Below are 15,761 nucleotides of genomic sequence, written 5' to 3' on the forward strand. Positions count from 1 at the left end.
AAATGCTTGTTCACAGAGGTGTGTTGCTACTGTGAATGACCCCTGAAAATGACGGATGCATGACTTAAGCTCACAAATCATTTCTGTGACATACAGTGTAGCCCTGACCAGCCAAAACCAGTTTGGGTGCTTTATTACTGGCTTTTATCTGCATATGTGTGCGTCTGTGTGCACGTAAGGCCAACAGTGGAGGTTAGGCTGTTTGTATAGAGGCGAATAAGTTTTAGTTGACTGAGTTGGAGCCAATTCAGCCTCACAAAAAGTACAAGGTTAAATCAGGACAGAAGGAGGCAACATGCCGTACCCTTCTGTGGCCCCCTCTCTCCTTCTTCACCTCTACGTCCGTTTCATGAATCTCTGCGTTTGATCTGTATTTTGCTCTATTTGCCTCTACAGCTCCACCATTTTGCTGACAATTCTTTGCTTTCTTGTGATTGTCAAGATTTAATCAAACAGATGTCAGTTGTGGTAATTCTGCATCCTTACTCGGAAACCACTTTCCTTCCTTCCTGTCTAAACAGCTCCTTTTTTTTGAACATGAAATTATGGCTTTAAACAATTTAATTTCATGTGTCCAACAGATGAAGACCATAGCTCTGGACAGCGCAGATGTTATCTGCACATGAAAAGTTCCTACATAACTCTTTCTCTAATTTAGCATCAAGGATAATTATCAAAGGAAAAATTCTTCCAGTTTATGTGGACTGAAATATAAATACAGCCATGGTCAGATCAAAACCTCATTTAGCATAAAGACATAGCACTTCTGATATAACCAAAGTGTGAACATTCTAAGTTTATGGGAACAATTGTGAAAACTGACACAACCACATCTAAAATCTGCAAAAATCAAAAGCTCCAATGCTTCCTTCAGACATTTTATCCCTTTTGCATTTTATTGTGTAAGTAATAATTTACCTTTGCCATATATAACTTTATATGTATTTAGTGACCATTTAGGGTCTTTGATGGCTTATTTGTATGCAACCATTTTCAATAAAAATACAGCAGGCCTATATGCATGAGGAATTATTATTACTAGAAATGCTCAACATTTTGAGAAATACATTTATTCACTATCACCATATAATTAGGTAATTAGCCTAGCTTAGTTTCGCATAAAGATTACCTTATCTTAGCAGTTAGCCTGGCTCAGCATATCACTTTTGTGAGTGGCGGCTTTGAATTGTTCTGGAGTTGTGCCAGATTCTGACAACATCACACAGTTAACATTGTCTGGATCACTGAGAACTTAATTCCAAAAAACACATCTGCAGTTACCACTTACTGCCAAAGGTGATGCCAAAGAATAAAACGAGAGTTGACGGAAATTGCCACTTTAGATTCTTCATGTGAACAGATATAACAATCAGGATAAAACTTTTTAATTAAGAAGCTTTAGAGTTACTGGTAAGTGTATTTTTTAAATTGTTTACAGAGTCAGTGCTCATGCTTAAAAAGCTGACACATCATGGCTCTAGGTTTATTTTATTAAGTTTATTTTTCAAGCAGCGTTGCCATGTAGTCGTCAAGTGAATTTCAAACAATCTTTTGAAACATCACAAAAAATAATCGAGTAAATGCAAATTACTTAGTTTTCATTGATTGCTATGGAGTGATTAAATTAGGCAGTTTGGTGTCGTCAGAAGGTGGCTATTATGCTACATTACAAATGACTGTAATAAACAGAGTAGAATAAGCTGCAAACAAGACCAGCTGTTTGCCTAAACTTCAAAGAAGAAGAAACAAGCAACACTTAGGTCGTCTATGAGAGAAAAATGGAGAGAGGTCTTCAGGAAATATTTTCAGTTATTCTACGCTGCTATTGCTTATGCTCTTCAGAGGCGAATGACAATGAAAGAGGCAGGAACAGCTGATCAGTCATGAGTCAAATGTTTTCTATGTCAGAACTTTTGCAAAAAAGGAGTTTCCGCCACCCACCTCAAGTGAGCATAAAACATTTTTACAAAATTGGCTTGACGGTATCCAGGAACTTTTTCTAGGATGATACTTAATGCGCATAAAAATATGTCACAAAAACACAGCTACTGACAGATACCACAGTGGCTTCAATCTTCCCATCCAGCTCTCGACAAGAAAGAAAAAACTACATCTTCCGCACTATGTCTAACTATTCCTTTAAAAATGTCACAATGTTGAATCCTTGAGAACCAGTCAGCTGATGTTACATTTAAAATTTAAGCTAAATCTCTCAGTAAGATTGTTAATCAGATAGAAAAACTCAAAAATCACTCACGGCTGGCAGAGCTTGACCAGGTCTTGGTCCGTGGTTCCCGGATGGAGGCCGCGGATGTACAGGTTCGTTTTACTCAGCTGTTCCCCTGCCCCGCCACTGCTGTTGCTACTACTGTTGGTGTTGGGACTGGGGGGCGCCATCTGGTGGCCGGAGGACACATAGGCCTGCTGCATAAAGAAAGAAACGCGCAGAATTACTTAACGGAGCGTGAACGCTACACAGAAAACAGAAATAATCAGCAAAATGCTTTATATTCTCAAACAACGGCACAGTGATGTTTCTATTCAAAGTGTGAAAAACTCAAAGGAGTGTTTAGAGATGTGGAGAGATGGAAAGTAATCCTGCATGAAACAGATGATTATGTGGGAGCTGCGAAAAATGATATCATACAGCTCTCATGTCAACACTCACCAATACTGCTTTCTGAAGGGAATATGGGGCCTCTTGGCTGACTATTTGACGTAGGGAAAAGGGGCTTCTTATGCTTTCTCAATGTTGGGTAACTACTTTCTTACTTCAGGAACCACAAGAAAAAAATGCAGTGGTGCAAAACGAAAGATTTAAAGATCTCCGACCAACATTCTGTTAAGTCTCATGATGCAGAATTAAATAATAGACTAGATGTTAACAATGTTGGCTTTGTAGTGCAATTTTTTTGCTCCTTTTCTTTCTACTGATATAAAACAGATAGGTCTAAATGAATCACTGACATCTGCTTAAAGTTTCTATTGTAGACTTCCTCAAGTGTAATCCTTAGAGACCTTTTCAAATAGTGTTTAAAGTGAACAGTTAATAAGAGTGAGTGGCAAGATGCAAAAACAGGGTTCAACTTAAGCTTAGCAACAGTATCAGGAGTTTATTCCTTCATGACAATACATAATAATCTTCTCATGTTGCAACCATGTGTACTGACCTGATGTCTACCATAACCGAACCGTTCCCTCATTTGTTACTTTGAGTTGTTTTGTTTCGTCAGACTGGAAGGATGACACTCCAGTAAATACCAGTTATAAACTCCAGCAGTCGACTAGTCGGTGACTCACCACTAGGAACATGAAAGGATGTTGCGCAACAACCAGTGCAGCATCTAATCTCATCTCTATGGGACTGTGGCTCTCCTTGGAGATATCAAGCAAACGATTGTGTAACCATGCAGTTGCATTCATTTTAATGGGATGAATCTGATTTCATTATCACTTTGCCTGTCAAAAACTCTCAGAAAAAAAAATGACTTCTTTCCAGGAATAGAGCTGTTGGCTGTTATCCAAATACTGAGGCAATAAATAGCAGCACATCACAACAGGCCAGGCCCACGAGAACTGGCAAATGCTGTGTGCGTTTGCTGTGATAAAATTATTTAAATCACATTAATTTAACTGCTGAGTTTCTTTAATTCACTGTTGTATGTAAAGGAATTAATATGCTTTCTGACAAAGCTCAGCAGAGTGCTGCTGTGAGGCTGGAGTGTCTCATTCGAGAGGCCAATTGGACGGAGGCGACAGGAGGATAATGGGTTCATTTCATGAGAGGAAAGGGTCACTGATCAATCTGGTGGTGTTTAGGGAAAGCCCAGCAGGAAGACACGGTCATCCCAGGACCACCAGGAATATCAACCAATCCCACTAATTACACTCCATCCATAACTCATGGAGCCCCTCTACGACGGCCCCTCTGACCTCTGCTTCGCCAGCAGCATCGCAGCAGCTTCAGCAACGGACTCATTGCTCTGATGATGACTCTCTTATACTGCTGAAGTAAGTTTGCATCTGTGTTTTCATGGTGGTTTGGTAAGATACGTCCTGTTCAAAGTTAAAGCAGGTCGTATCGTTCCTTTCATATCTTTCATTCCAGGGAAATCTCCACAAGAAAAAAGGCATAGATTACTGAATGTTCTTAACCCTTAGGTGCACAAGTGATTGAACTCTACACTCTTCCATATGTGGGTCAAAAATTACCCATATAAGAATTAATGTGTTTTTATGTCATTTTGGTTAAGAATAATAATTTGTACTGTTTTTTTCTATGATATTTTTGTCCGTACAAGAATGATTTCATGTTTGAAATGTGTTTTTATTCACTTTATAACAGATTTTGAACATTTTGATAATTGAAAAAGAAGAATATTATGCAGAACAGCAATAGAAGAATGTCAGCATCCATTTTGTTGACATTTTTCCATTCTTTTCCTCCAGCTGTTGCTAATCTCCGTCCCTCCAAGTTTCTATACTGCATCACCTATGATATTATCAACGATAAAGAGCTTGGGGTAGTAATACAAATATTAGAATTTCTTTAAAAGTATTAAAGACAACTTAAAAATGTAATTGGAATGGTATCAAAAACATGTTTTTGTAGGAATAGCTGGAATATAAAATAGTAATAATAACGATTACAAAGATATTGCAAGAAAACCACCTCATCGGGTCATTTTTGATCCACTTATGCATCCAAGGGTTAAGAGATACAACTAAAAATTATGTTGAACAATCTGTTGATTATTTTCTCAAATAATTGATTAGTTGTTTGGTATTCACAATGTCAGAAAATTACGACAAAATGTAAGTCAGTGTTTTCCAAAGTTTTCATTGTCCACAGTTCAAAGATTTTTACTTTACTGTCATAAAGGAGTAAAAAAAATTAAAGAATATTTATAACTTTTCTAATCAATTACCCAAACAGTTGTTGCAGCTCTCATTTTGTTTTAGTGGCCATTCAAAAATTTAGATTCAAAGCATTTTCATGTATGCTCAGTGTGGAAATAAAGTAATCACAGTTACCTTAGTCATTTCAAGAAAGAATTTTAGTATTAACAGCATAAATACCCATTCTCCAAATGATAACACAACATAATATAGCTAAAAAAAACATCTTTCAACAAAAATTACACACAATAGTCAAGTGGAAAAACAATTTTTTTTGCATATTCTCATCATTACAGTTATATCCACTGTAATTTTCCTGTAAAGCTAATTCACAAAAAAAAAAAGAATTCTAAAAAAACATTTAAAAAAAGAGTTTGTTCGTTTCTGTCAGGCCCAAAACCCTTCAGTGCCAGTGGAAAAAAACACACTCTGCTGGGCAAATAGAGTATGTGCCTTCCTACAGGAGTTTATCTGCCGTGTCCCACTGTAATTCATGATGAATACATTCTGGGGGCAGCTAATTTGTGAATGAAAGAACTGGACGGCAGAGACCTATAATCTCATTCATACACTCTTGACCACAGTGCCAAGTCTCAGTCAAGCTGCAGTCAGTACCATAAGCATATCATTGCAACAACACCCCTTAAATCACCAGTCTACAGTCACACACACGCATGCATACTGTTAGAGCCAGCTTCATTCTAAAAATCTTCAAGGGCTGCATAAGAGTTTATGTCCAAGTATATTTCTTGTGGGCTTTATCATGAAAGTAAACCAGAACTTATTTCTTGGAAACTAAAATGCCCAAAAATGAGGATTAGTATGTAATCTGTGGTAATGAAAGGTTCAATGTTGCTGACAGGTTGTCAGTCACTGATTATAGAAACTTTGTTCAAACACAAATTGGTACACAAGAAACTCATAAAAGTGGCTTAATTACACTACATGCACAAAAGCATTTTAAACTTTCAAGCTTTAGGAGTCAGCTGATGCTCAGTCTGTCAGCTATCCTTAATTTTTTTAAGTATTACAATATAATTTTCCTAAATTTCCCTCAAGTTTTAGCATATGTGTTTTAGGCTGCTTACAGAATGATCAAACTAAACTAATCACATTTAAAGTACAAAAGCTTGAAACAGTATCTGGGGCCCTGCTGGGTGGTGATTATTCTTACGGCTATTTCAGTAATTTGAGTTTGTAACCCTGATGCTACATTTCTCCTTGTCTGCTGGGCTGGAAATATCTTTGGAATATTTTTAGGACCAAACTAAAGATAAAAATCAAGTCTTTTCTATAAATAAAACAGTTTCCTCTATCTTTTAGTAAATTTACATCAGAACTCTGAAGTCCATCTCAATTACAGCACGTTTGTAGTACTTAACACTGTCTTTAATCTCCCAAGATATCAAAAAAAGCGAGCCTGCATTTTATGTGTGCTGATCTGAAAATAAACTCTCAGAGGTGATTCATGCACAAAAATGCTTTGGTGTCTAAAGAGAGATTTATTGTCAAGCCGAATGGCAAGTCTGATGGTTGGATAGTGTAAGAAATATCCTCCACCCACCATCTTTACAGTGTCTGAAAGAGGCTGTCACTCATGAACGTATCTCCTCCAACCCTCCTTTAAGTCTAACTCCACCTCTGTTTTTATCTCTGTCTCTCCCTGTAGGGCTTCTCCTGTTGACCCTGGTTTGACCCACAGAATTCCTTGGATTTCCTGGCTGTTGGAGGGTCTGCGCCTCTTCCCATGTCCTGCCTGCCCGCTCCCTGCTGAAGCACCTCGTCAGGCATTTTCCTCAGGCAGGAAAGAGCCATGACAGTCTGACCAGCTGACCGACCTACATGCTAATGCTCAGATTTATAGCCCGGCTGAACGAGGACGTTGCTTCCAGCTTGTATAGAATTACATTGCTGAGCTGCGACACTTTGCATCCGCTTCACTTTGGGACCAACAACGAAAATGAGTCATGGGAATTCAATACCCAGAATGCTAATTTCTGAAGCATCAACAAACATTTTGAAAGAGCAATTTGATTGTGTAACCACATTACTTCTTGTCTGGCGTGTTGATAAAAATCATGCAACCATCAATTAGTCATACTACACCAAACCAAATTCTCTGTGTCATTCACAGAAAACTAGCATTATAATTATCAAAGCATGAGCTTGGCATGTATAAAAATAAACAGCAGTCTTTTTGTGTTAGCTGAGGGTTAGCTCACGACTGTATGTCTAGTCAAGTGGTGAGCTGCAGTATGGCGGTGGGCAGGAAATCCTCTGTGTCTGCTCCTGATCTTATCACACAGCCATATGAATGAGGAGCTCTGCATTCCAACCAGGTGACAGGGACACTGAGCTCACGTTCAGACTCGTCCCTGAATCCTCCTTCCTTTCTGTCTGTAACCCTCCCTTTCCTTTTGTCTCTTCATGGGGACCTATTAATCTTCAAATTGCCCGTCATTGATCACACCTTGATGCACACGCACAGCGCAAATGCACATGCTTTCATGGCTTTCAAGCCGGGTCAGGTAGCAAAGGGCTGGAGAGTTTGGAAACAGATACCAACAAACACTGGCCAGCAGCTCAGCGAGAGATCTAACAAAATGTGAGACACACTGAGTGTCTGGCATCACTGCAGTACTTGGCATCGGATTTCTGACAGCTGTGCTTTCTCCAAGGACTCCGTCTCACGCTCTACCTGTTCACCTTGGCTGGTTCATGCGGCTGGCGCTCAAATTGGGGACAAATCCAAAACATCTGACACATTAAACAAAGAGACAGATAAACATATACCTGGCGGCGGGCCAGAGGGACAAAGGTGACTGTACAGGAGAGTTCAATGAGGATAAAGTCACTGCAGCAGAACAGCTGGTTTTAGACACAAACTCAGAAGTAGTCCAGCAGACAGTACGTGTATATGGAATATTCTGTGTTGTGGAGTTCTTACAAACATGCATTCATGAGCACCTTGGATATGTGTTAAATGCCTTTTGCACACACCTTTGGCATTTAGAAGAGATAATATATCTAGTTAGATTCGAGTTATTACTGCAGCCTCAGAGAATACAGAATTCAGTTGGAGAGTATAGTCCAAGTAACAGTGAGGACAATACTGACTGTATACTCGTTTGGGATGATTGAAAAAACAATATACTGCCTGCTCATCACTGCTTAACATAACGCATAACATAAACAGCCTTCACTCTGATTCCTTAGATTTGTGTGTGTGATGGACTGGACGAATGGTTTGTAGATATGATCTCATCCGATCAAATTCTCATTGGCTTGACAATCTCTGCTGTTACTTTAAAAACAACAAAAGTTGTACAGGGTTAATCCATTATTTTAGGCAGTGGGAGGAACAGACTTCCTGTGGACGGCCTCTCTTCTTCAGAAGTTTGAACCCTCCCAACCTAATGGAGACTAGTACATCTAACTTATTTAAAACCTAAGCTGGCAAAGAAGTCATCGGCTGCATTTTGTTGAAACGGCCAAACCCTAAAGTGCAAATTTTGCAAACCAACACAAAATATCATCCAAAAATGACAGCATAACTTCTCTGCATTATAGTTCTTGTGCTGGAATTCTGACTTGATACAGCCTTTTTGTCAAAGGGCTATAATAATATGGAACTAAATAAAATAAATAAAAATGAGCAGCCCTACTATGAATACATTAACAAAATCCCAGACTTACTTTTCAGCAAATACAAATTGTCCTCAATTCAACTGGGATTTACATTTTGCCTTGAAAATGATAAATTGGTAATGAAGATCTTAATTGTACCATTGTAGGTTACTTGATGATACTGCTGCCAGTCAGTGACACTAATGTATTTGCAGCTACCTGCTTCAACATCCAACAGACAGTCACATTATTATATAATTGGAGAGAAGTTTCTGGTTGCCTCATGAAAGAGTCACACATTTAGCGATAAGCTGACATTTGATACTCAACTTATTCAAACAATCTGTTTCTTTATCCATAACCAAACCATATTAACACCAGTTTATCAGAGTAATTAGAACATTTAGAGTTTCTACCAACAGCTTTATGCGTTGCACTGGCATATCAATGATAATTTTGCATACAAACGATTCCCCTGAGTTCTGAGCAGTGATGTAAACAGATTTTAAATATGAGAAGAAAGACCAGTGATATTGCATCAGTCCTTGAAATGGGCAGTTATGCTACATTGAAAGATTAGTACTGGGAGAGAAAAGTTGGATCCATGCATCACTACTAGAGATGTCCCAAGAACCAGGACTATTGTACTCAGTGAAGTGAAGGTATCTGATTTTTATAGTACCAAAAGTAAAGGATGGTAAAGGGTGGTAAAGTAGATGCCGGAATAGTCGTGCAGGTTGCAGCAACAGGCCCAATGCGATGTGTAGGGGGAAAACTGAGCGTATGGAGATATTTTGCATTGAGTCAGATAATCAGGAACAAGTTATAGGCAAAGAGAATCCAGTATGCAAACTGTGCCACAGAGCATTTGGAATAAAAGGAGAGCCCTTGAAACTTATCCAAGCGCCTCAAAGGCAGGCATCTGAATCAGTACATACAGTTCAAGGTGTGCATGTTTCAGTTGTTTACTTTAATCTAACAACACGTCGTCATAATGATCATATCCTGAAATGCAACCAATACCGTCTGGGAACTGCAACAGCTGCATTGTTGTAGCGATGCTTCACACACAACATTCAGAAAAGGCTAGCACTAGCTTGTTTAGGCTAATATAACAATAGCTCATTACGTGAGCTGGGCGTTGACATTAGTAGGCGACTGTAAGAAATTCATTCATTTGATTTATTTATATGTTTTGCTACGAAATCTGGAATCTGGTTTCAGTAGTGTAGGTGCTGACAAGCAAATTTCAGGTATCGTGACAGTTCTAATCCCTACCAATATTTACTTTAATCTTTGCCTTTATCTGCCATTTGGAGCAGGGCAAGTCGTGTACAGTGGGTTTATAAGAGATTGTTTGCTGAAAACAGCTGCCTGTTGCTTTGCTGAAAATAAGATTAATGAAGGCTATGTAGCTTAACAACAAAGTAAATGTGCTGGCTGTAAAACTAAAAAAAAAAACAAAACTAGCTAATCTGCAGAGCTGTATACTCGTTCCTGCAAGCAAAAATGTACACAACACAGTCATTTGAATTACTTCTAATTTAATAGATGGACTAATGGAAGTTTAAAGCTTTCGATGTATCTGGTTTCATTTTTGGAGCAGCAATAAAGTAAATACCTAAATGCCAACATGCACAAAACTTATACAAGTTTAAATGTTAATATGTCTAAAATTCATGTTATAGCGTAAGTTCCAGGATTTAGTCACACCCTTACTGTTTAGCTATGGGTAGTTTAAATAAACTTAAATTTTGAAGGGAAAATACATTACAAAATGCATATTTTATAAAATATTTTGCCCTCTCACAATGCATAATTCACATTACTGATGACAAGTATAGTTATAAATTACATCCTTGATTTTACATTTAGTTTGTGTACTTCCTAGACATTTTGCTGGTTTCAGTTCCTGTCAGTGCAACAGACAAATGTGCTTGCACAGACTTGAGTCATGTTTGACATACTGTAGGTACTCGAGTAATCAGTCACCCTGAGCATTTAGTCTGCTCTACTTTGTTGGTCAAAGCTGCACTATCGCTGCAGGGCGAAACATTGTTGTTGAAAACAGATTTCCACATACTTTCAGGTCTGCACAGTCGTAGCTAAAACTGTCTGTCAGCTTTACTCAAAAAATAAATAGGCATTATGATGACAGCTGTTCCATCACGAGGGCTACCAAGCAACAAACTGACTTCTATTTCATATTCCTGAAAAATTAACATTCTATAACTGTCTAAATTACTACATCCAAGCCCTCAAGCGACATGTAAATTCAACCAAATCAAAAGGTTTATTAATACCTGCAATTTCACAGCATTTTCCTGGTGTAGAATAAATGCTTTTGCCTCCAGTGTGAAGAGCAGAGACTGATTATTTACAGTAAATAAGCCATGAAAGAGTTATTAAGGGCTTCATTTGGAAAACTCTCAATAGTAAGCTGAAATACTGAACAAATAGTAACTGCCATAATTATCATATTTATCTTTTATTATGTGAAACCTTTTATCTCAGCTAAGCCTAATCATTTCCACTTTATTTTTCTTGGAGTTACTGAGACGGTTTCCACTCATGTTTCAATTTCAAGGGACTTTTTCATAATTATGCTGGCATACCAACTAACAAGATACTGCAGTTTAGCATCAATGTACTTGTATTAGCCGTTTTACCAAGCGACATGCGAAATAAGAAGGGGGGTTTATTCAGTAATGCATATAAATGTAGATGTTTATTGGATTTTTTTCCTTAGTTCTTCATGTGACTGTTATAAAGACTGAATGAAAAAAATGAATAAAAGATTACAGTTTGAATAACACACTAAGCAAGAATAGTACAAAAAAGCATCATATATCAACAGTTTCAATGTCATATACATACAAATATGGACATTTTTATAATAATTTGCACATTAATAAAAAAAGATGTATTTTTTTAATAATTTACACATTAATCAACAAAATAATTAATGATGTCATTTATAATTTCAGTAATGCCATGTAAAATAATGCCATGCAAAATGTGTCAATCTGTTTTCCAATTAAACTATTCAAACTTCTTGAATAATGGAGATTATTCTAATCAAAATGTGTATGAGAGCCACGTTTTTTTCTATGAATAATCGATGTTACAAGGTAAAATCTAAAATATTTTGCTTGCTTGTCTGAAGTTTTAAAATCAAACTTCTTTCGTCTTGAAGCAATGCTTCAAAAGTACTTACGTCAATTGACAAACTCTCAATGTTGTGACAATTTAAAAAACACATTTAAAAGAGACCATAGGTTGACATGAAGCAGGAATTCAGAGACAGTGATGTCTAAAAGCTTCTGGAGTTGAAGGTAAAAAGAGGGAAATCACTGATTTTAAAGAGCATGGCAGACTTCCTTTCTGCCATGTATGAAAGGCCTTTTTAGTGCAACCCTTTACATCCATGTGACAATTTAATGCTCCAGTCAATGTGTTGCTTTCATTTCTTTTCATATATAGTTGTGCTTTGAGTCAAAAGAGTCTATGTTCTGCCACACACAGCTTTAAATCACAGCAGTAAGTTGACATTTGTTGAAAAGGAGGACTCCCGCCAAGACGAAAACAAAAATCTGAATGACAAGTACAAAAGCAAGCCATTTGACTGAGACCCATGATACCTTAAGAAGCGACAAGCCGCCTCCTGTTACTTTTCCATCCAGGAAGCTTTACACGGAAACCTACCAAATTTGATTTGAGAACATTAATTCTATTTATTTGAGGGAGGAAATGAGGTGCTGAGTCAGGGGTGGAGCAGCTGGCTTAAAGCACAACAGAAACCAAACGCCTTTTAGTCATCCATCTCAGTAATCACCTCGCACACACAAAGGGCGCTTTTCTCAGCCGTCGACGGGTTTACTTTGCGCTCAGACTCGTACTTTGTGCTCTTGTGCAGCTCAGGTATGACAGAATGTGAGGAAGTGACAGAAAGAATGAGACGGACGTGGAGGTGGGAGGAGGAAATGTTAAGAATCACAACACAGGCACTTGACCTCTCTCTGAACTTTGGTTCAACAAAGTAGACGAGGTTGGGACCATGAAAGCAACTGGAGAGCTAAACCTTTTCCTACTTCTTCGTCTCCTTTTACATTAGTTATTCAGTCGCTTTTAATTTTAATTGTTCCTTTTGAAATCAGAGTGACTCTAATCAGAATGCATTGTAAAATGTCAATGGGTCAGTGGGCAACAAATAAGTTGGAAGCATTATGAAAAACAACCTTGTATACCTTGAATACTACAAGCCCAATGCAATTACATTCCCATGTTGCCCATATTATGAGCAATCAACACTAAAAAATAAATAAGAGTGAAGGCAATGTTGTCCTGGAATTGTGCAATGGTGACTGACTGATCCTCAAAATATAAAAACTACAGGGTATTTACTTTAAAAGTACAATCATGGATACAACAAATTATTATTTTCATTATCAACTGAGTGTTCAGTCAACTGTTTAGCTTATAAATCCCCAAAAATTGTGCAAAAACGGCAATCGCAATCTCTCATAGAAATATTTTACAGTATGTGTGACAACAAAGACAAGCAGCAAATCCTCTCATGCAAAACGCTAGAACCACAATTTGTTTAGCATTTTATCATAATTTTAAACTGCCTTTAGCAAATAATCCATTATCAAAATAGTTGCCTTGTAGTAAAGATGAAAACTGCCACTTCACATATACTGTATTCTACATACACATACTAAACATACTGTCAGAAAGAGACTTCATTTTAAATAAAAAGAAACTGAAAGTGCTGACACCCCCACTTGATTGCTCATACTGTATATACTTCCTTTTAAACAGTGGCATTTGACATCTTCATTAGTCTTCAGTGAGCTAAAAGCGGTGTGCTTCAATAGTTTGTGGAAGGAATTGTTTGTCAAAAAGTCAACAAAGCGAAGCCCAAGCTGGTAATAGTTCAAGTGAAGAGATATGCACTGTACAGAAAGAAGAACATCTAATGCGAGTTCAGTAAAATAAATTGCGAATGGTGTGTTTGTGAGAATAAGTGTGTGCAAAACAAACAATTTAACTGTTTTCCTGAGTGTTTGACATCAGATCTGGGAGGCTGAGCAGTCAGGCGGTGCCCGAGATCACAGAAAAGACAATTTGACAATATACATTTTCAAAATGCCATTCAGGAGCTAGCAGCAAACACAGTCAGAGGAAAGCAGAATCGGCAGAAGGAAGTGAAGAAATACTGTGAATAAAAGTGAATGTAAAACCTCAATATTTAGCATAATAGTAGAGCTAATGTCATGTGGTCCAGAAAGAAAAGACGCATGGTGCGTTCAAGTTCTGTATGACCAAACACAAAACTTAGTTTTCACCCCCCAAAAAAAGCTGCATAATTAGTTCTACCAACAATTTGTCGAATATCACTGGGTCATTATAGAGTTAGGGTGGGTTTTGGAAGACTAAACACGCTGTGAGAAGAGTAGGCTACAAAAGTGACAATGTCAACAGTGAATGTAGCCACGAAAAGCGCGATTCATAATTCTGGGAATGTAGTCATCATGGTCTGGTGGGATTTTTCGAGGGGTGGGGCATATTCCGCTTTCAGATGGGAAACGAGGAGGAAAAAAAAGAGAAAACTTTGCGAACTTACGCGGCAGCGGAGACAATGAAGACCTGATTTAACAGCAGATATGTGAGAGTCCGGAGCTGACGGAGGAAGAGGCAGAATTCATTTTGTAACCAGCCTCCCTACCCCCACTAACACAAACACATCCAGGCACGGACGCGCTTATCCCAGCACGGCACAGTTCCCCATAAAAGTTGCTCTCCACCATTGACTTTTTCAAATGAGTGAGCAGAGCCATGTCGACATCCCTCACTGTAGTAAACCCGCACACACACACGGACACACACACAAACACTCCCGAGATAAAACACCAGGCGTCCAGGCATGACAGGACCGAGCGGAGGCTAATTTCCCCACCTAGACGTCCCCCGGAGCGGCGCGGCTCTGCTAGCTGTGGATCCACTCCAGCAAGTCTGAAGTTAAATTCACTACATTTAGCTTTTCAAGGACACTGCAGCTCACTGTCACAAGCTCCTGGGTTTTTTCTTTTTTTTTTTTTTTTTTTTGTCGCGACAGACAGCGGGCGTGTTGCCCTGCAGGGCGAACAAGGCGAAAATTGTGGGAAAATCCCGAAAGCGTTTACCTTTTTGCTGTTTCTGCTGTTATAGCCGTTGTAGGGGTTGATTCCTGCCCTTGGCGGTACGGAGAGCAGCATTTTCCTCGGCGCTATGTCCGGAGCGGCGAGCACAGCCCAGGCTGCCAGCTGACGTCAGCAGCTGGGGAAGTGAGAGCCTGGAGTCCCGCTGCTCGACGGAGAGTGGTGCTGCTGCTGCGGCAGGACGGGGCCCCCGCTGCCGGGGCCCCGTCCTGCCCTCACAAGACTCCACACCAAGAAGGGACTAGGTCCAATTCATTCACCACCCAGTGTTGTTACACTCACCGAGGGATTGGAGTTGAAATAACTAGACAAGAAGCTCCTCAGAAATGTGTTTTGTTAGTTCAAACCACATGCAAAATCAAGTAGTGGTGCAGCATGCGTTTAGCTCGACGTCCCTAATCCACTTTCTGATCTCTTTTTTTATTACAGTCACTATATCCTCATCCTGTAGTCATCATTTCTCCGGGTACTCCGGCTTCCTCCCACAGTCCAAAAATATGCTGAGGTTAACTGATTATCCTAAATTTCCTGTAGGTGTGAGTGCGAGTGTGATTGTTCATCTGTATATGGGGCCCTGCAGACTGGCGACCTGTCCAGGGTGTCCCCTGCCTTCGCCCCAAGTCAGCTGGGATAGACTCCAGCACTCCCCACGACCCTAATGAGGATTGAGCGGTGTATTGATGGATGGATGGATGGATGGATGTTCAGTTTTAATGGCATTCAAATATAACAACACAGTCTATCTACTGTAGCAACCCTGCAGTTATGTTTCATCACTGTTAGGCAGGATGTTCAGTAGGCTGTTACTGTGTGTGTGTGTGCATGGATGTGAATGTGACAGGTGGAGGGCGGAGCGAGCGTGTGACCGAGGTAAGCGAGCGTGTGCCTGGGAGCGTGTGTTCGTGAGCGCGCATGAAGCTGAGATTAGGAACGAGCCTAGCCTGTGGTTGTCGGTTTTTTTTGTTCTTTTTGTTTTGGCGTGGTTACGGCCGACAGTAACCGTGTTCTGTGTTCGGTGGGCTATTAAAGCGT

The 15,761-nt window shown here is 39.2% G+C and overlaps 1 protein-coding gene across 3 annotated transcripts in view; it reads right to left on the minus strand.

Moving 5' to 3' along the window:
• Positions 1–14,875, minus strand: part of LOC111583687 (RNA-binding motif, single-stranded-interacting protein 2-like) — a 32,314-nt gene extending 17,439 nt beyond the window's left edge. For 2 of the 3 annotated variants that reach the window (XM_055010902.1, XM_055010901.1), the window contains exons 1-2: positions 14,715–14,875; positions 2,258–2,424 (exon numbers count right to left, since the gene is read on the minus strand). In XM_055010902.1, coding sequence (XP_054866877.1) covers positions 2,258–2,424; positions 14,715–14,786 — 239 coding nt within the window. In that variant the 5' untranslated portion in view covers positions 14,787–14,875. The remainder of the gene's footprint in view (positions 1–2,257; positions 2,425–14,714) is intronic. The other variant, XM_055010903.1, reaches the window with a different exon arrangement.
• Positions 14,876–15,761: the final 886 nt, after the last annotated feature.

Source organism: Amphiprion ocellaris, chromosome 5 (assembly GCF_022539595.1).
Source record: "Amphiprion ocellaris isolate individual 3 ecotype Okinawa chromosome 5, ASM2253959v1, whole genome shotgun sequence".
NCBI lineage: Eukaryota > Metazoa > Chordata > Actinopteri > Pomacentridae > Amphiprion > Amphiprion ocellaris.